Source organism: Mirounga leonina, unplaced genomic scaffold (assembly GCF_011800145.1).
Source record: "Mirounga leonina isolate KUSES-001 unplaced genomic scaffold, KU_Mleo_1.0 Mir_168, whole genome shotgun sequence".
Classification (NCBI taxonomy): Eukaryota; Metazoa; Chordata; class Mammalia; order Carnivora; family Phocidae; genus Mirounga; species Mirounga leonina.
In genome coordinates, this window is record NW_023270426.1 from 14,194,699 (window position 1) to 14,216,680 (window position 21,982).

The 21,982-nt window shown below is 37.6% G+C and overlaps 1 protein-coding gene across 2 annotated transcripts in view; it reads left to right on the forward strand.

Moving 5' to 3' along the window:
* SLC27A6 (solute carrier family 27 member 6) overlaps nt 1-21,982 on the forward strand; it is a 65,752-nt gene that overhangs the window by 34,583 nt on the left and 9,187 nt on the right. For both annotated transcript variants that reach the window (XM_035014044.1, XM_035014043.1), the window contains 2 exons: nt 14,065-14,259; nt 19,746-19,836. In XM_035014044.1, the coding sequence (XP_034869935.1) occupies nt 14,065-14,259; nt 19,746-19,836 (286 nt within the window). The remainder of the gene's footprint in view (nt 1-14,064; nt 14,260-19,745; nt 19,837-21,982) is intronic.

Here is a 21,982-nt window from a genome sequence, read left to right on the forward strand (position 1 = left end):
ATTTTCTAGTATATGTATTTTGGTATGTGTATTTTAGTGACTATATCTTCTGTAAGTTACATCCCTTTTCTCTCTTCTGTTTTCTTAAAAGCCAGGACATTCACTGGCAGCTAGAAAGTATCGTTAGGATTCTGGATACTTTCATTAAAGTGTATTAAAACTTGGACAAAATGGATTACACTCGATTCCCATTATGAAAAGAGAGACATTTTACAGGACCCGGATAGCTGATAAATATTTATTAAATATTGTTCATTAAAAGCCATACTAATTTTTTTACCAGCAGTGTTTAGACAGTTAGGTGTGCAGGGCACCCTTAAGTGTTTGCTGGGCTTTCCTTAGGGTAGCAAGATGAAGTTGTTAAATGACAAGAATCAAATATCAGCACTGCAAGATTTTTTAAGACTTCAATTTGAAAAGACCACCTACTCTATTTTCTCCAAAGAAAGCCCATCATTTCTTCCAAACTTTAAGAGTTTTCCTTGTCATAATTAGGGAGGTGGGGATGAGGAAGATGGAGATGTGGCAAAGAATAAAATTCCAATAGAAGGGACTAAATTATGCTGAGTTGATGCAGATGAATGCATGCACCTTAATGGATATATTAAAAACATTCATTCTTTTATAGTGTTTTCATTTTCTTAGTTTCTACCTAATTTCAAATGTTTTATCATCACATTTTCCTCATTCCACATCTTGTAAAAGATGTAGTTTATCAAAGCATTGAGCTCTGGAAACTTCTCATCACACTTAATAACCTCTAAAGAATGACATTTTTAAATTAATATGAGCATTAGCTCTTATTAAGATGTTCTGTGTTAGTTTCATTATCATTTTCTACTCTGGAACACTCAAAACAATTGATTTTACCTCCAAGACCTAGTTGTTTTAAGATATTTATACGTTTTTTGTTATTTCTTTCCCCCAAATATTTGAAGCATTTTATTATATGGTTGAGTAAATCATCTCTCTTTTAAAACTCAGTTTTCCTTAAGTAAATCAAAGATGTATTTAATATTCTCATACTAGATATGAAAGCATTTAGAAAAGTTGGCAAGTTCCCAGAACCTTCTTTTCTGCTTAGAAACTACAAATATAGAAATATAGTCCTTAGAAGGACTCAGATAAGAAATAACTATGAGCAACCTGAATGCTAGTAGAATTAGCAGGGAATTAATGAATATTCTGAGATGTTTTAGACTGTGTATATTATTAAACAGTTTTAATAAGTGCTGATTTTAATATTTAATGATTCATATTTCATGGGTAGTGATGCATATAAAATATACATATCTTTTTCTATCTGCTTGTACCATTCATGCTATGGTTTCCATTAAGAATACACATATCTCTTATTTATTAAATTTCCCAACAAATAGGGGCCCTTGGGTGACTCAGTTAAGCACTGGACTCTTGATTTTGGCTCAGGTCATGATCTCAGGGTCCTGGGATCAAGCCCTACGTTTGGCTCCAGTATCAGCGGGGAGTCTGCTTGAGGCTTCTCTCCCTCTCCTTCTGTCTGTCCCCTCGTGCATGTATGTGCACATTCTCTCTCTCTCGCTCAAATAAATAAATGAATCTTCAAAAAAAAATTCCCAACAAATTTACTTTATGCAGAAAGTCATCAGGTAGTGCATTGACTATGAATCAAAAGACCCAGGTTCAATTTCAGACTCTTGTTGTATGACTTCCTGCTGGTCACTTCTCTTTGAGCCATGGTTCCCATCGTTACATAAAACAGGTGACAACACCCACTTGTCCTCATTTGCCCCTTGCTTCTCATAATCTGGCTATGAGAGATACATGAAAAAATCTAAACTGGGAAGCCCAATACAAATGGAAGGAATTTATTTTTAAACAGAATGTGGTATTGTTTTCTGTAAATGTTATTGTAAAATTAGAGTGATTTTTGTGTGTTGAAAATAATTGGTCTTTGACTAATAAAAATCATACTTGAGTTATAATAGCCAGTTTAGGGGCACCTGGGTCGCTCAGTTGGGTAAAGCGTCTGACTCTTGATTTGGGCTCAGGTCATGATCTCAGGGTCGTGAGATGGAGCCCCGCCACCAGCTCCGCACTGAGCTTGGAGCCTGCTTAGGATTCTCTCTCTCCCTCCCCCTCTGCCCCACCTCACCACCCCCACCTCCTGCGCAGGTACTTTCTCTCTCTCAAATAAATAAATAAATAAATAAAATAATTATAAAAGCCAGTTTAAATACGGCATGATAATTTCAAAGTAAAACTTTAAAATATTAAAATAGTAATAATTTTGGGCGCCTGGGTGGCTCAGTTGGTTAAGCGACTGCCTTCGGCTCAGGTCATGATCCTGGAGTCCCTGGATCGAGTCCCGCATCGGGCTCCCTGCTCAGCGGGAAGCCTGCTTCTCCCTCTCCCACTCCCCCTGCTTGTGTTCCCTCTCTCGCTGTGTCTTTCTCTGTCAAATAAATAAATAAAATCTTTAAAAAAAAAATAAAATAAAATAGTAATAATTTTATAACATGAAACTTTTCACAAATAAAAATACCAAAAACAAAATGTAAGATTAAAAATCCTGAAGATATGGTGCCTGTTTCCTCTTGGCTTATATACTACTCTTACTGTAAATGTGGCATGTGGGTGAGGTTTTCCTACAGTCCAAATTGATTTAACATTTTAAAGTTTACCTCCAAGATTGTTTGTTTTATTATTTATTTGCAAATTTTCACATTGCCTATTCCTTTAATAGTGTTCTTGACGTCCTTGCTATGGACATATAAAATAAGGTAAGAAGTGGCCAATCTTTGCCCTTCGGTGTGCAAGCACAAGAATCTTCAGCCAATGATAAATGGCCAGAATTTTCCAAGTGATCATGTTATTCCAAGTGGAGAAAAATAAGAATATATTAAACATATCAGGGATCTATTTCCAGCCTTACCATTAATTCTCTGTGTCACATCAGGCAAGTCATTTCATTTCTTTGCCCCTTGGAGTTAGGGAGCTTGAAATTCAAGCCTAACTTCCCTGTCTCAAAAGCTCTGTCATCTTGAGCAAATTATCTTGCTTTTCTGAGCAGCCCACACCTCAGTTTTGTCATTAATAAAATGAGTGTAGTAATAGTTATGTCCAGGGTTGATGGAAGGGTTAAGTTGTTAAGCACCGAAATTCACATGGAAAGAGATTGACATGATGGCGAGAGGCTGGAAGAGACCTCACAAGATGGTTTTGTTATCACAGCAAATAATGCCAAAGTTGAAGATCTAGTCACCAGCCTGACAGGTTCAGATCTCCCTTTATCAGTATAGGTCTTTAGATTAGACTCCTATAGACCAAGCCCAAGAGTGCCAGTTGATAGCTTTAAATCATCTCCATTGCTGGGTCTTCCTTAATCTTCCTGACCTGTAAATGTTATAGTGCCCACCACTCACAATCAAACCTTTATCCTCTCTACTCTCACTCCCAGGATATGTTTCTGGCTACAAATACCATCCACAGCTTAACTCGTAAGTGTGTATCTCCCGCTGTGTCTTCTCCCTTGATTTCAGGTTTTACCTATCTACATTCCTACTGGACATCTCCACTTAGAAATCTAACTGGCATCTGATCTCAAAAATGGCCAAAGCTCAACTTTTTCATCACCTCTTCCGTCAACATGCCCTTCTTGCCCGTCCAGGTGCTCAGCCACAAAGATCCTGGGATCTCCCTTGGAGCTTCTCTTCCCCTACCGCCCCCCCTCCCCCCCGCATCTAATCCATGAGCAACCCCTGCAGATTCGACCTTCAGATGCATCCTGAACCATAACCTCAGCTTACCGCATCCCTACTGCTCTCATCTCAGCCAGCTCTTGATCCCCCTGATAGTTTAGCTCTGGCTTCTTCTTCACCCCACTTTTGTCTCCTTCTATTCTATTCTTCCATAGCAGTTGGAACAGTTCCGTTAAAATGGAATTCAAGTTGTGTTACTTTGCTATTAAAATCCCTCTGATGGTTCACTTGGAAGAAAATCCAAATTCCCTTAGGATGGACCACACAGCTCTGTGTGGTCTGCTTCCCCTGCTAGCATCTCCCCTCATCCCCCACCTCCATGCCACACCTGCTTGCCCTCCTTGTTTATTCCACCACAGCTGTGCTGGCCTCCTTGCTTTTCCTTCCTTATACCAGGGCTCTCCATTCTCTCCCCTTGAATGTTCCCTTGGATATTTGCATGGCTCAGTCCCCAGTCCATCCACATCCCACCTCCCCAGAGAGGTTTTCTCTGACCACAGGTCCTACTGATGTGTGGTGCGGTCACCTTAGCACCTCAGATGGTCCCATACCCAAATTTGGTACAGATGTTGAGACTTATAATACCATACTTGCACCAACAGAATGTGAACAAGTTTATTACTCACATAATGGGGCTTTCTGGGAAGAGCAGAGTAGGGTCCCAGGCATATCCAAAAATGACTTCAAAAAGCCAGGAAAAGAGATGGGTTCAGCTGTTACTGTGACAAGAAAGAGGCACCGGGACAAGAGGTCTTGTGCACGTGGGGCTGCTTATGGACTTTGAACTTCCTGTTGCTGCCGAAGGAAGGAGCACTGGATGTTCTCATCAGCTTGCCCAGATGTGAGTCAGGGAAAGAAAGGGGAGTGCTAGAGCTGAAAGCTATCAGCAATCAGACATCAAGAATGAAGTCAGATTCTATTACAATGCTTATCTCATAGTCTTCTTTCACTGCTTTATTTTTCTTCACAGAACTTATTACCCTATTACAGATTTTATATATAATTGTTCCTTATTGTCTGTTAATCTCCCCCTTCCACTATTATTTCCTGCTTCCAGGAAAGTAGGGGGTTTATCTTCCTCATCTATAGTTATACCCTCAGTACTCACTATGGTACCTGACACATAACAGGTGCTTGATAAAAATTTGTTATTTTTTAAAAATAAAGTAACAAATATAATGAGCCTCATTGCTGGGATACCTGTGTGCTCTGAATCAGCACAATTTTCACTGGTCCCAGACCTGCATGGTAAGCTCAGTTATAATCAGCAAGTCATGTTCCTGGGGAGGACAGAGCTCACTGAAGGAGTTTGGATAAATCAAAAGTTTGCATCCTTACATGGAGGGAGTCAGACCATTGCTGCATCCAGCTCACAGCAGAAATTATCTTGGTCATGGGCCCCTACACTTTTCAGAACATTTCATTAATAAGTCATGTTAGTTGTGGCTCAGGTGACCCTTTCTTTGGGTTTCCAGATCAACCTCCCTTTATGTCTATACAGCCCCCCCTCCTTTTTTTTAGCTGAATTAGCACTTTCATTCAGGTTTAAGGCAAGTCTTGCATAGATTCTGGGAGCCAGTCTTTCTCAAACAAGGCAATTTGGAAATGTCTCTGGTCTGCAACACGGCTTTCCCTGCACTCTGAGTTCCCCGGAGTGCTGCCAGGATAGAAAACACCTGTTCAGAAGAAGTGGTCTGTAAATGGCAGTCCCTCTTACTCTTATATCTAGAAGATGAGTTTGAAATAAGCCCACAGTGTGGTTGCTTTCTGCTGTAATACTTGAGATCACAGAGCTCTTTTCAAGCTATTATTTATGCCTTAAAATGGTTTGTTGAACTGAGGGCTAGCATCTCTGAAACCACGGCCTGCCCAAACTTGGGCTGGAGAGGCAACACGGCAAAGACTTTTAGGGTCAGCTGGAGACCATGCCAAGTTAACAGGGCAGGTCTCTCCTTCTAAATACTCTCCAGTCCTTTCTCAAAAGAGGCCTCCACCCTGTCCCCCCACCATGCCTTTCCTGCTTCAGTAGAAGAAAGTCTGCTATTTTATGCCATTTTTTGTTTTTGTTGTTGTTGCTGTTTTTTGTTTGTTTGTTTGTTTTTGCTGCAGGATTCTCTGACAGTTTGTTTGCACTTAGTGTTACTTTGTACCCATCTGTAATACCCAGTTGGCTTGCTGCCTTTATTTTTTCAATGTATAATACTGGAGTGTCTGTGAAGACAGCAAACTGTTGGAATATAGTTATTCTTATTCCATGGAGTGTGTTGGTCTGACACACGAGCATGTGTAATTACAGTGGGTTTTAGAAAAAAGCAGTCTTAGGTTAAATGGAATCAAGATGGAAGAATCATAAGCCCAAACATGTGTTGTTATAAATATCAGATGATCCTTTAGGAATTAGACCATAGTTTTGTTTTGCACATTAAGCAGCTAGTTACCCGAGGCTGAAGGCAGAAATGATTTGCCCCTTTGTTTTCACTGTTAACTTGTATTTCTTTTCTGTGTCTCCATCTATCAACAAACAGGCTTTGTTTCTGAGAAAGCAAGGTCGATATAAAATTACCTGTATTTAAGCAGAACCTTCAGACTTTCACTTTTCATAGACTTACAAAGAGGCATTTAGCTTGGGTGTTTTAGATTTTCTGGGTAGGATTAAGCCCATGTTCTGGAAGAAAAAGACTTTGTTGTTAGAGGCCTGTCCATTTCAGCAAATGAATAAGTGAACATACGGCTGGGTAGGAGGTAGTTATAGTTCATGCACTGCCCGGCATCTAGTAAGCTCAACAGACAGTGCCGGAAACCAGCGGGGTGTGACTCCTGTCCTGCTATGGACATGGTCTGTCCACGTTGGTATGGGTTCATGGTACTGAAAGGCAGAGGGAAACTGCTCTACTGAAACCCAAGACCGTGGGATCTCTGTATTAAGAAGTCTGACTCATCCAGCAGATTCTCTTTTAAATTTCAAATGGGATTTTAAATGGCTGGAGATAAAAATGAGTACTTTCTGTATATTGTAAAATGGCTTTCTCTGTGTGTGTGCAAGTCCATAAATATTTAAGCACTAACTATTGAATTAGAAACTCATGTTTTGATTGCTTCCTATTCCTGAAATCATGGGGAAATACTTGGAAAATAGAACATGGGCTTTGCAGGGTTTTGAGCTGTTTTTTTTTCTGTCTTCCCTTTCTTTCCTTCCTTCCCTTTCTCCCTCTCTGTCTCCCTTTCTTTCTTTGATTTGCCTTCCCTCTGTTTCTTTCTTCCTTCCACAAATATGTTGTGAACATCTCTTATGCACCAGGCACTGTACTAGGCAATGGGGTACAGCAGAGGAGAGAACAGGCAACAGACCCTGCCCACATAGCACCTTCATTTTAAGGAGTTCAAATTCTGTCTCTTGTTTATTTCGTGTCTGTGACCTTGGACCTGAACTTCATTATCCCAATGTGCAAAATGGGGAAAATACGTCTTATTTTGTAGGGTTGTCATGGTGATTAAAATGAGAAAGTACAGTAACCTGAACATGGGGGCTCAAACATATCCACTCCTTTTGCTCCTGCTGATTGGGCTGCAAACATGTCTTTTGTTCCTGTCCCGAACCCTGTGGATTTCTGTGTTTGCTCCCTTCCTCTGTCTGTTTCTACCTCACTTGTTTTTGCTTGTTTGCTTCTCTGTTTGCTTGTATCTCTGTCTGGGTCTCAATACCTGTGTCTCTGCATACAACTGTGTGTCTCTGTGTGTGTGCCTTTCTTTCTTCAAGTATGTCTCTCTGTGTCTAGTTTATCTTTTTTTTTTTTTTTTTTTTTTTCTTTCTCTCTGTCTGTGTGGGGGGGGAGAGTGAGAGAGAGGAAGAGAGTGAGAGCGATCGAGAGCAAGCATCCCTCCTTGTGCATGTGCCTTTGTCTCTTTATCTCACTCAGTGTGTGGGTTTCTCTGTGTCTCTGAAAGTCTCTCACGTTGCATCCCTTTATAAGTGGGTGTGAGCGTCTCCCTGCATCACTTGGAGTTTCTCAGTATTTCCCTCACAATGTGGGTCTCTCTCTGCCTCTGAATATGTCAGTCTCTGTCTTTGTTATTATGGATCTCTATTTCACTCTTTGTCCCTTTCTCTGTTTTGTTTATACTCCCCCCATCCTTGCTCTGTGGGTCTCTCTCACTTTCTTCACTTTCACTGTCTTTCCTGTTTTCTGTGTGTCTCTGTGGGTCTCTCATGTATTCTCTCTCTCCTCATCTCTCTTTATCTCTCTCTTCTCTTGTTCTTTGCCAGTCTCTGTCTTCTTTCTCTTCTGCATTTATTTATGTAGGTGTTATGTATTCATCTAATTGTACCTATATATTTATGCATGTTCTCCTCATTCCATTCCCAATACAGCTTAGATGTCTAGTGATATTTAGGCAGTATGTTCATGCCTCAGGGAGAATTAGAAGCAATAGGAATTTGTTCTAAGGTTTGGAGGAATTTATGGACAGCTAAGGGTATTTTTATTTTCCTTTTTCTTTCTTTCTTTTTTTTCTTTTTTTTCTTAAGTAGGCTTCACACCCAGCATGGTGCCCAACCAGGGGCTTGAACTCACGACCATGAGATCAAGACCTGAGCCAAGATCAAGAGTCAGATGCTCAGGTGGAACCTCAGGACCCTGAGGGGGATTTTTTTTTAATTGTAGGTGGGAGTTAGGAAAATTTGGTTGTATTTTAGATGATGTACTGCTAGTTTCTGAACAATTTCAAAATGGACACATATCAAGCCAAATATAATTAGCAACCCTCAGACCCACCTCCCAATTTCCATATATTCCAGGGTCACTTTTTGAAGCTCCCTTTGCCAATCCTGATTATGTTTTCTTTTTTAAATTTGCCATTCTGCTGACCTTCCTTTTCTACTTCCTTTCCCCTGCCAACCCCCCAGTGCATCATGCCAGTTAGTACCAGGTTAATGTAGTTATTATATCAGGCTCTGCTTGATGCCGTCCTCTGGCTTTGAGTCATCTCCCTCAAATTCACAACATCACTAGCTGGGTAGTCTTTAAAAAGATTCATCTGACCAATAGTTTGCCCATCAACCAATATGCTCAATGTGCATGAGAGGCTACTCACCCACTTTACAAATAAAACCAGTTCCCAGTTATTTCCGGTAAGATAAAGCCCATCTTAAGAAAGAAACATGAAAAGAAAAGAAAAATGAGAAGGGAAGAAAAAAGAAAAGAAAAGGAAGAAACATAAAATGAGCGTATGTGGGGGGCGCCTGGGTGGCTCAGTTGGTTAAGCCACTGCCTTCGGCTCAGGTCATGATCCTGGAGTCCCGGGATCGAGTCCCGCATCGGGCTCCCTGCTCGGCGGGGAGTCTGCTCCTCCCTCTGACCCTCCTCCCTCTCATGCTCTGTCTCTCATTCTCTCTCTTTCAAATAAATAAATAAAATCTTAAAAAAAAAAAAAAAAAAAAGGGCGCCTGGGTGGCTCAGTTGGTTAAGCGACTGCCTTCGGCTCAGGTCATGATCCTGGAGTCCCGGGATCGAGTCCCGCATCGGGCTCCCTGCTCGGCAGGGAGTCTGCTTCTCCCTCTGACCCTCCTCCCTCTCATGCTCTCTGTCTCTCATTCTGTCTCTCTCAAATAAATAAATTAAAAAAAAAAAAAATCAAAAAAAAAATGAGCGTATGTGGGAATCTGGACGAAGAATTTTAATGAACCAATATATGTAACACCAGTGTATCATCCACTTAACCAGATGGTGTTTGACTTGTCTTAATATTAAGAAGTTGTTGCTTTTCTAATTTTCTTTACAATTTAGGACAAAGGTCAGCAAAAAAAAAAGCACCAACTAGTAAATTATTTTAGACTTTGTGGATCATACTTTCTCTGTCACAGGTATTTAATTCTGCCTCTATATTACAAAAAACAACAATAGACAGTCCATATAAATAGGCACGATGGTGTTCTAATAAAACTTTATTCACAAAAACAGGAGGTAGTGGGGCGCCTGGGTGGCTCAGTCGTTAAGCGTCTGCCTTCGGCTCAGGTCATGATCTCAGGGTCCTGGGATCGAGCCCCGCATCGGGCTCCCTGCTCCACAGGAAGCCTGCTTCTCCCTCTCCCACTGCCCCTGCTTGTGTTCCTTCTCTTGCTGCCTCTCTCTGTCAAATAAATAAAATCTTTAAAAAACAAAAAACAAACAAACAAAAAAAAAAACAGGAGGTAGGTTGAATTTGGCCCCTACAGGCTGTAGTTTGCTAATAACCCTTGATTTAGACCTTATGATAACATCTTATTGTAATGTTTTAGGTAAAATTTCCATTCCTGTGCAAACTGGTTTTTTTTTAAATTTTATTTCTCTCTCGCTCGCTCTTTCCCTCTTTTCATATATGTATATACATATGAGTGTGTGTATGCCAAAAATAACTATCTTTTGGACTTGCTGCAGGTTTTATATAATTTTTACATTATAAATATAAACAAAGGAATCATATTATCTTCATTTATACATACTTCCTGGCTCATAATTTGAATCAAGGGAACAAAAATCTAAATGATGCTATTGACAACTTTAGATAACTATTTCAGTAAACTGTAAAACAATTATAATTAACATCACTTACATCAGTTATGTCATTTATATTTCATTCTTTCAGAAGTGCTTAGGTTTTGATTCTCAGTTATGTTTTAAAGGAAGATTTTAGAGAATGGTTTAAAAGTATTTTGTGTGCATGTACTTACTGAATCAGTTTAAAGATGTTTGTAAAATTTTAGACTTTTATTGAGAAGCTTCTATTTGCAAGTCTTTGGATCACTAGAGCTGAATAAATTGTAAACTAAATTTTCATGAAATCTGAATTGACCTTATATGAAACAAATCATTACATGAAATTTTAAAAGTTACACTTTTCTCATAAAATTAATTCTAAATGAATATAATTGTTAAATGTAAAGAAGAAGATAGTCTATTGATTTTTTTTTGATGTTGGATGGGAAAGGAGATTTTTAATTACAAATTAAGTAGAAAATATTACCAAAGAAGAGGATAATATATTTAATTATAAGAATAAACACATTGAATGCAAATATTGAAAATAAAATTAAATAAAAGGAAATAAATTCCATTAACTATTAAAACAAATGCTAATCTTATTAATATTTTATTATGCGACAAGAATTCAACTTGCCTAAAATCAAAGAAAATAACTTAAATCCAAAAAAAGATTATTCCACATTTTCTTATCAAATTAATATTTTAAATTAAATGAATTCTTAGTTCTAGTACACTGAAAAGGTTTGATGTAAATAGGATGTCCTTTTTATACAACAATTTTGGTAACAAAGTCATAAAAATTGATAACTATTAGGGTCTTTCAGGAATCTATCCGAATGAGCTGCAAAGATTTATAGACCGGATATTCACTCAGTTTTATTTAGATAGGTGAATATTTGAAAACAAGCTGGTTATCCAAAAATAGGTGATAGTAGATAAATTGTGATATAATGATATGATAGTCATATAAACATGAAAAATCATGTTTTTAAAGCATAAGAGCTAGTACCTTAGGATAGTGTTCAGAATATAGTATTAATAAAGTAAAATATATAGCTCTAATACAGTGTGATTGTGACTTTTCATGTATATACATGGTTATATAAAAATAATGTTGGTGTAGTAGGATTACAGATTTTTTAATTCCTTTTTAAACTTTCCTATGCTTTCCAAATTTTCTATGATGGTGCATGCATTTCAAAATCAGAAGAAATACACCTTCTCTTTTTTTCCCGTAACAGTAAATAATGAATCAGTTCATCTTTTCTCATACCCCTCAAAGCATGATCTTCTGAGTTTGTTTTAAAAGGGAAGACCAGTGGTGCCTGGGTGGCTCAGTCAGTTAAGCGTCTGACTCTGGATTTAGGCTCAATTCATGATTGAGGCTCAGCAGGGATTCTGCTTGAGGATTCTCTCCCTCCCCAGCCCTCCGTGTGCACTAACTCTCTCTCTCTCTCTCTCTTTCTCTCTCTAAAATAAATAACTAAATTTAAAAAGTAAAATAAAAGAGGAGACCACAGAATAAAGATATCTTGAGAGTTAAATAAGTGGTTTTGATATTTTTAGACAAAAGCCTTACCCTAGTATGGATAATTTAATTTTCTCTATCAATTGAATCATTTTTGGATAATTATTTATCCTTATTTAGTAGGCTTATGTAGCTGTAGCACACACAAGTTAAAGTCTGTGGAATTTGGTTTATAAACCACCTTCTTACTGTTTTCTGGAGTGTGCAACACATTTTATAAATAATGATACTTGCTGAGACTCATCTCTGACCTGGAAAGCATCCAAGAGTTATACTATAGAAAAGATTGTTCTCTGTTCAAGCAGAATAAATCCTAAGATTTGCAGCACTACTGTTTTGTACAGAAAAATGGCAGCAGAAAATCCAAGAACGAGTTCCATGGCAGGTCGGCCATATCCAACATGGCCCTGGGAGGTAGGAACCAGACACAACTGCTCCTCTGTCTTGGAAGGAGCTGCTCTTCTCTGAGTGAGTTTTTTTCTCTGTCTGCAGAATGTTTACCTTCAACCCTATTGATGTGGGGCTGAAGAAATCAGCAAGTTGGAGTCTTATTTTCGATATATCCACACTCTTGCTTGCCTCCTATTTTATTTTTTTAATTTAATTTTTGTTTTATCAAATAAGGCCTTCTATAGTTTAAAAAAAATCAAACAGTACTCTCAAGATAAATGGTAACCCCCTGCTATCAATACCCGATCTGTAGAGGTAAACACCCTTCATTATGTTAAGGTATTTTTGATTGTTATTTCTCAATAAAATATGTATATTACTATTTCTTGATTTTTCAGTTTTAATTGTCATCTACCTGGCTTCCTACCCACATATTCATATAGATATATTTCTTCTCCCTCTTTGGCACCAATGTAATTATGATCATCTAAAAATATGTTGATAATCAGTTTTTTAGTTATTATAAAGAAATTAAAATATGTACATTTTATTCACAGTGGAGGTACATCATGTAATTAAAATATCATTACAATTTGATTTTTTCAACTTTTCATTTCTAATAATTGCCTTTTTAAAAATTTAGCTTTCTAAATACCTATTTTTTTGGGTTCCGTTTTTGCTTTTGTTTTTAGATTTCACATATAAATGAGATCACATGGTCTTTGTCTTTCCCTGTCTGACTTATTTCACTAAGCATAACGCCCTCAAGTTCCATCTATGTTGTTGCAGATGGCAATATTTCCCTTTTCTTGGCTGAATAATATCCCTGTGTGTGTGTATGTGTGTACTACAATTTCTTTATCCATTCATCTGTTAGTGGGCACTTAGATTGTTTCTGTGTCTTGGCTATTGTAAATCATGCTGCAGTGAACATGGGGGTGCAGATATCTTTTTCATTTATCCTTCACATAAGTGCCCAGAAGTGGAATTGCTGGATCATATGGGAGTTTTATTTTTAATTTTTGGAGGAACCTCTGTTCTGTTTTTCATAGTGGCTCCACCAATTCACATTCCCACCCACAGTGCACAAGGGTTCCCTTTCCTCCACATCCTTGCCAACACTTGTTATTTCTCATTTTTTTAAAAATAGTCATTCTAACAGGTGTGAGGTTCTCATATTTGATCAGTGGATATAATTCACGTTACTTAACATAGTGCCTATGGAATGTAAAGTATAGTTCTAGTTTTTCTTTCAATTCTAAAGTATGAATCAGAAGAAAAAATGTGAGAATATTGCACATTCAAAAATAATATTTACAAGCAGTTGCCGTAATATTTTTAAGTCAAATATTTCAGGGATTAGATGACCTCAGTGTATTGTTTACCCTATGCTAGGCCCTGGGTTTACCTATATACTGCAGTACTTAGGTGAGAGAGGTATTCTCAGTTTTACAGGTGAATAAACTGAGAATCAGAATGGTAGTCAACCTTTTGTTCAAAGTTATATAGATAATGAGTAGTAGAGCTGAGAGTACAAACTCAAGTATATTTTATAAATTTTTTAAAGTAATGCTTTTTTTCCTGAAATATGCTTTCTTCCTTACCTGATCTCTACTGAAATAAGGCTTTCGTAATCTGGAATGTAGGAAGATCTTTTACCAGATATGGTTATAATAAAAGCTATATTACTCTAGGCCAGTGTTTAGTTTCATGAGCTGTTGGGCATCGTTCTGCAACAGAGTGAAATATGATTTTTTTTAACTTCCCTTCCATTATTGCATATGTGCGACTTACTTCTGAATATTTGCCATTAAAGTTACAGTAATGAAAGAAAGAATGGAGAACTGGGGAATTAATAAATTACAAGTAAAATCTTTTCTTCTAACAGAGAGAAGGAGAAAAGGATCATCAAGTGCGTTTGGCAGTTGGAAATGGTGTACGGAGTGATGTATGGAAGGAATTTTTAGACAGATTTGGAAATATTAAAATGTGTGAGCTTTATGGAGCTACTGAAGGAAACATTTGCTTCATGAATCACACTGGGAAAATAGGATCCGTTGGGAGAACAAATTTCTTTTACAAAGTAAGTACAGTATTTTCTTTACATAAGAAATATATTGAGGTCAGTTTACCTCTCTTCTAGACTTCCTGTTTGTAAATTATGGTAAATATGATCACCTTTCTTTTTTCCTTTTTTAGTTGAGAAATTATATAATCGTGGCCTCTAGGTGAACCATAGTTTATAAAAACCTTAACTATCTCCCATGTTTTCCTCTTATAATGTGGGGATAATGATACCTAAGTCTTTGGTTCTGTTTTCAAATTTAATGATATAATGTATAAAAAACAAGCAAAGTTTCTGATACATGTTAATTTGACTCTTTCCATTTTTCCTGAGTCTTTTTAACTTCATTTTTATATCACTCAAAAATTATGTATAGATTTTTGATAAACCAAGATACCACTAAAATCTGCCCAAAAAATCATTTGCCTAGGAGTAAAAGACTTTCAGCTGGTTTCTCAGTAGGAACCATGGAAACCAAAAGATTGAACAATGTCTTGAACTGCTTTGAAGAATAATTGTCAAAATAAAGTTTATCCTCAGCAGTATTATTTAAAGAATAAAAGTGAAAGTAAAGAAAATAGTCTCTGAATTTATATAGCACAATGTATATAATCTCAAGTGGAAATAAACAACTCCAGAATCGTAGTAGGATATTAATTATAGCTCTTTCAGTATTTGATAGAAGAAACAAAAGAAAGCCTTCAATGTTACAGAATATGCAATAAACAAATTACTTGAGCTAACGGTCAGATATAGGATACTACATCTAAAAACTGCAGACTATCCATTCTTTTCAAGCACTTATGAAACATCCACAAAGACTACTGGGCCACTTAGGGAATTCCAGCAAACTTCAGAGGATTGAACATGGATTATGTTCTCTGACAGCAGTTTAATTAAGGTAGAAATAAATTTTGTAAATGACAGGTAGGTCATCTCCTATATACTGGGATATAAAACATCTGTAAATGTCCATGAGTCGACAAAAAAATCATGATTGAAATTAAAAAATAATTTGAGATGGGGTACCTTGGGTGGCGCAATCAGTTTATTCTTGATTTTGGCTTTGGTCGTGATCTCGGGTTGTGGGAAGGAACCCACCCTTAGCGGAAAGTCTCCTTGTGCTTGTCTCTCTCTCTCCCCTTCTGCTCCTCCCCCTGCTCATGCTCGTGCTCTCTCTCTAAAATGAATAAATAAAAATAACAAATCTAAAAACAAATTATTGGAGCTGAATTAAAATGAAAGTGTTATATTTCAAAACTTTTGGACCTACATAAGAATGGTTGAAAATTTGTGAGCTAAATATCCATTTCTGGGGGTTAATTAAAAAGCAACTGAAATAAACCCAAAGAAAATAAAAATAAAGAAGTAATCAAGAACATAAGGTAAAAAAATACAAGATAAACATTTAATGAGAAGTGTCAGAAGAGAGAAACATTGTAATTTTTAAAAAGTAAAGAAAGAGATTCAAAGCTGGTATAAATTTCTCTGACGTTTGGAACCTAGAGAAGGTGCAAACTGTTTTTATGATATACTCTCTGGAATTTTGAGGGTCTTATTGGCATCTCAGAAATGCAGCTACATTCTGAAAAGTAATTTTTGGGAATGTAAGTGCTGATATTACTGAGTTTTTCATTCCTTACAGTTAATTTTCTCAACTTGTTGCACTGGTTCTGAAAAATTTGGTATTCATATTAAAGCTCCTTAGTGAAGCTGAGTTATTTCTAAGTAATCATCCAACAGGAGCACAATGAAGAAGATTTGTATTTTACATTACTGGCTTGACTTCATTATAATTTTATAATATCTTAAATTTCCTGTCAGACTGTAATACTGTCAATAAAGTAAGAAGTCATGATTGTCTCCAGTTTATTTGGAAAACTTCTGATTTTCAACTTATTTTTTCTTTCAGTTTGGAAATGAAAAAAATTGTACCTATTATCATATGAATTCTACTCTGTCTTTTCTCATTTCATGCATGTATTATGGTTTTGTTACGTAGGTCATCAGAAAAATTTGGACCAATAACTGTTTCATAATCATGTGGGGAGATTTGATAAGTCTGTCTCTCAAAAATTTAAACCTAATGGAAGCTTCCACTTACTGGCTCAGAGACAAATCAGCATCTAAACAGAGATAGGAAAGTAATAGAGAAGGAAAAAGATGAGGCTTCAGCACAGAGTTCCTGAGTCCCAAATGTCTTTCTTGTGTTCTGTCCTTACTGTTTAAATGCGTGCATCCAAAGGGATATGTGAGTCATATACACCCCCAGAGCAAACAGTATAAAAAAATTGGTGACTGCATTTGAGAGACAATCCCAAGTCACAGTTACAGACTGCCTTCTCCTTTTCTACACCCAAGGGTAATATAATTAGGAGGGAACAAACATGAAATCCCTAGAGGAAATAAAACTTGAAAAAAAAAAGAGAGAGAGAGAAAATAAGTCTTAATTAAAGATAGCTGAAGAAGGGGCGCCTGGGTGGCTCAGTTGGTTAAGCGTCTGCCTTTGGCTCAGTTCATGATCCCAGGTCCTGGGATCGAGCCCCACATCGGGCTCCCCACTTGGCGGGAAGCCTGCTTCTCCCTCTGCCTGACACTTCCCCTGCTTGTGCTCTCTCTCTCTCTGTCAAATAAATAAATAAAATATTTTTTAAAAAAATAAATAAAGATAGCTGAAGAAAAATACGGATACATAGCAAAATAATAAGCTCTGTAAAATGACCAGGGGATTTTAGAAAAAACAATTTCCCATAGGTTCAAAAATTGCAATAATATTCTCTTTAAAAATAAGAGCTCAATGGGATGTCTGGGTGACTCAGTCAGTTAAGCATCCTGGGATTGAGTCCCACATTGGGCTCCCTGCTCAGCGGGGAGCCTGCTTCTCCCTCTGCCTGCCATTCCCCCTGCTTGTGCTCCCTCTCTCTCTGTTTCTCTGTCAAATAAATAAAATCTTAAAAAAAAAAAAAAGAGCTTAAAAGAGAGGAAAGTGCAAGGGAAATATATATAAATCAACAAAAGGAGTTGGAAAGTAGACAGACTCAGTTCAAAGGAAAAAATAAAAGGGAAGAATGAAAGTATTGCAGAGGTGAACACCACAAGCTGTAAACATTGTTAGGGAACAAGATGAATGGGATTAAGGAGTCACACAAACACAATAAAAAGAATAAGCAAATAAGAATATAAAATAAATGAGAAAGATAGATTTTGAAAACATAGACAATCATCTGACATCTGCTAATTGGTGTTCCTGCAGGAAAAAAAAATAGATCAAAAAGGAAAAAAAATGATTTGAAACCTAATAGAGGAAAACTTCCTTAAATTAAAGACTTCAATCTTTTTTTAAATTATATTTTATTATGTTAGTCACCATACAATACATCATTAGTTTTTGGTGTAGTGGTCCATGATTCACTGTTTTCGTATAACACCCAGTGCTCCATTCAGTACGTGCCCTCCTTAATACCCATCACTGGGCTAACCCATCCCCTCACCCCCCTTCCCCTCTAGAACCCTCAGTTTGTTTCTCGGAGTCCATAGTCTTTCATGGTTCATAAAGACTTCAATCTTTAGCAAAAGAGCACACTGTGTTCCAGGAAAAAAAATATTAGTACAGGATGACTATCAGAAAAATATATGCTGGTGAAATTACTGAATATAAATTAAAGAACTGTAAGGAGAAAACAAAGGTTGTACAAAGTATAGGGTGAAGATGGGAATCATCTCCAGCATCTCTCAAAACAAGAACAAAACACTCAATGCCGGAAAAAAAAAAAAAGGAAGGAAGGTATTCACCTCAGAATTTTACTTCTGACTGAGTTGTTCCTTGAGTATAAAGGCAACAAAGCTGTGTTCTCAAAATTTTAAGAACTCAGAGAATATAATACCCATGTATCTATAGGAATGTCATACTTCTTTATAAAATTCACTCCGTGGAAATGTCCAGTCAACCTGAAGAGAAAGCAGAATTTAGAAATGAAGGAATTGCCTTCAGTTAAAAGCTTTGATTGAATCCATCTAAAGACAGAAGATGGAACAGCTCCAACTTATGTTTATAAATAGGACAGCACATAAGGAGGAAATATAGGTGCTAATTTTCTCATCTTTTTTTTTTTTTAAGATTTTATTTATTTATTTGAGAGAGAGAGAATGAGAGACAGAGAGCACGAGAGGGAGGAGGGTCAGAGGGAGGAGCAGACTCCCTGCCGAGCAGGGAGCCCAATGCGGGACTCGATCCCAGGACTCCAGGATCATGACCTGAGCCGAAGGCAGTCGCCCAACCAACTGAGCCACCCAGGCGCCCCTAATTTTCTCATCTTTTATAGTAAGTCCATAAATACAGTGTAAAGAAACGGATTTAATAAAAAGCCTCCTTCACATTTTGGTAAGCTTTTTTATTATCTTAAAAGTAGGCATTTCTTACGGACCAGGAAATTTAGCTGGTTGTGCAGTTAGGCAGGAACCCACATGAGACCACCCTCACTTCTCACAGCACTTGCTGGATTTGAAGTCCCGACAACCCATTCTGGGTTCGATGATTCGCTAAGGACTCACAAAACTCACCAAAAGCTGTTACGCTCATAATTACTGTTACTACATCTAGAGGATACAGATTAAAATCAGATGGAGGGAGAAGCAATAGGGTAGAATCAGGAGGGCACCAAATGCAAGGTTTCTAGGGGTCCTTTCTTGTGGAGTCAGGATGGCATTACTCTCCTGGAACTGACATGTGACCATGTACATGGTGTATTCCTGGCTAGGGACACTCACCAGCCTTGGTGTCCACAGTCTTCTTTGCAGCTCCATCATTTAAATACCTTAGCAAAACATTAATTTTATTCTTGAATGAGTGGTATCAAACATCCTTGCCCTCAATTACATACTCTACTAACTCTAGCTAAGAGGAACACTTCTTGCTTTCTCCTTTTTGCAATCATTCAAAAGCATCCCTTGGGGGGCACCTGGGTGGCTCAGTTGCTTAAGCGTCTGACTTTTGGTTTCTGCTCAGGTCATGATCTCAGGGTCTTGAGATCCAGCCGCACATCGGGCTCCATGCTGAGCATGGAGCCTGCTTGGGATTCTCTCTCTCCTCTTCCTCTGTCCTTCCACTCATGCTCTATCTCTGTCTTTCTCTCTCAAATAAATAAATAAAATTTAAAAAAAATCCTTTGAAATGAAAGGTTTAATAGAACTAAAATTTCATCTATGTGAAGGCAAGGATTTTGTTGTCTATTTTTAATTTACAATCCCTTGAAAAGGGATCAGATGCTAAGGTAATGTGTAACATAAAATGAAATGAAAGTAAATGCCAGTATACAAATGCTGTTTACTAATGCCTTCAGTTTTGATTTTCAAATATATATTTAATTTTTATCAGTAAAGTTTACTTGTTTTCCTAAATCTACATTCTATTTCAATTGCCTAAACATAAGCTCTACCACCAGTAGATATAACTGCACAAATAAATATTTTGTTGTTGTTTTTGTTGTTTAATTTTGTTTTTGCAGCTTCTTTTCACTTTTGACTTGGTAAAGTATGATTTTCAGAAAGATGAACCCATTAGAAACAAACAGGGCTGGTGTCTTCGTGTGAAAAAAGGTAAGATTCTTGTGTTTGACCATGTCTCTTCAGGCAAAAGTTTCTGAATTTCTATTTAATTACTACTGAATTTAGAAAAGAAAGAATGGCTATTATTGATATGTGATGAGATTTATTTGGAGTTTCAGTGCAGGTAGAATAGTTTCACTATTAGATGTTAGGGATCCCAAGTGGGTCACTCGGATGGTCAGTGACTGAAGTTTAAAATGGATTACTACTGGGCTCCTGTTTTTCCTAATCCACTCTTCTAGGTGTAACAGTGGCGCTAATGTCCTCTATCACCAAGATATAATGTAAAAAAGAATGCCTTAGTTATCTTTCTAGGTATAGTGGAAAGTCAGGTAGGCTGACATTTGTATCTGGGCTCTCACCCTTAGAAACTGTACAACTTTGGGCAGGCCACGCGAGCTGAGTCTCATTTTCTTCATATGTAGAGATGACATTATTTATTTCGTGAATTTCTTGTTGACCATTAAATGAGGTGATGTATGCAGAGCCCTACGGAGAGCCTGGCATATGGCCTGCTACCTACCCCCTTCTCTTCTCCCTCTCATTCCCCTCCTCCACCAAGGTGGTTTCTGATCAGGTTTGGTTAGACAATTAACTTGCTGCTGCATATAATCAGTCTAGAAATTTAAATGTAGATATGTGCATTTGGAATTGTTTAGAGATTCAGTCTGAATAAATCAGACCAAAATTACTTTTTGCTGTCTTCAGAATATGCTTAGACTACATTTCAAAGATGAATTCATTTAAATCTTTACTTCAAATGTGGAGATAGAGGTTGCAAACCTGGCTGGTTTGCGTGTTCTGGTAGCTAGAAGCTTGGAAAGAATATAAGCCTTATCTATTAAAAAACAAATTACCCTGCCCTCTAAATTTCAAACCTAAGAGCATTTATCAAATATCTTCCCCTAATTCAAGTCTATAAGCTGTGTCCAAGAGAAAAGCCATTTCTAAAAAGATTGTAAAGAGCTTTATTTATATGCACTTTAGTGTATTTTATTTTAAGATTTTAATTTTTTAGGTAAAACTTTGTAGGTAAAAAGCACCCAACATGGGGCTCGAACTCACAACCCCAAGATCAAGAGTTGCATGCTCTACTGACTGAGCCAGGCATGCACCCCTAATGTGTTTTATTTATTGCATTTAGGATAGAATCTGACATGGAAACTTGAGTCTCAGTACTGTTTGTACAAACTCAGGGTTTCTTAAAAAGCAGATTGCCCCACAGTGCTTGGGTGGCTCAGTTGGTTAAGCAGCCGACTCTTGATTTTGGCTCAGGTGGTGTTCTCAGGATCCTGGGATCGAGCCCCGCGTGAGGCTCATCACTCAGTGGGGAGTCTGCTTGAGGAATCTTTCTCCCTCTCCTTCTCCCTTTACTCCTCCCCTGACTTGTGCCTGCGCTCTCTCTCTTTCTCTCTCTAAAATAAATAAATCTATAAATCTTAAAGCAGATTGTCCCCAAACATTTGCTTTAGTGTTTTGTGATTCTCATTATGAATTACTCAATATTTTTCCCATTCATGATATTGTGTCTTGCATACATTTGCCTAGAACAGATAGATAAGGAATACTACGATCTTTTTAAGCATTTGTGATAATTCATTTGTCAGGGAAGAAACTGCCCACCTGTGTCTTGAAGAAGAAAAACAAAGAACATAAATTTTAAGGGAAACATGAGAGGCTTGGAAATTTCTGCAAAGGGAGGGAATGTAGACTGAAGGAATAAGTGTTGGAGGACAGGCTTTGGAGTCAGATGAACTTGGCTTATAAAAACCCATCTTGGGGGCACCCAGGCGGCTCAGTCAGTAAAGCGTCTGAGTCTTGATTTCAGCGTGGAGCCTGAGCCTTTAAAACAATAACAACAAAACCCATCTCTCATATTTGGCAACTGAACGACATTGGGCAAATTACTGTCTCTTTCTTGGCTTCTTTACCTGTAAAATGAAGATAATATGAGGGCCTGTGTTACAGGTTTGTGATGAGGATCAGATAAATAAAGTGCTCAGAATAGTGACTGGTCCCTGGAAAGTGCTCAGGAAGTGTAACAAGGGCAATGATGACGATGATGATGATTAAGGTGTCAGTGATGACAGTGACAACGAGGGGCCTCTGCAGTAGCCGAGCAGACTTGGCTTGGCCG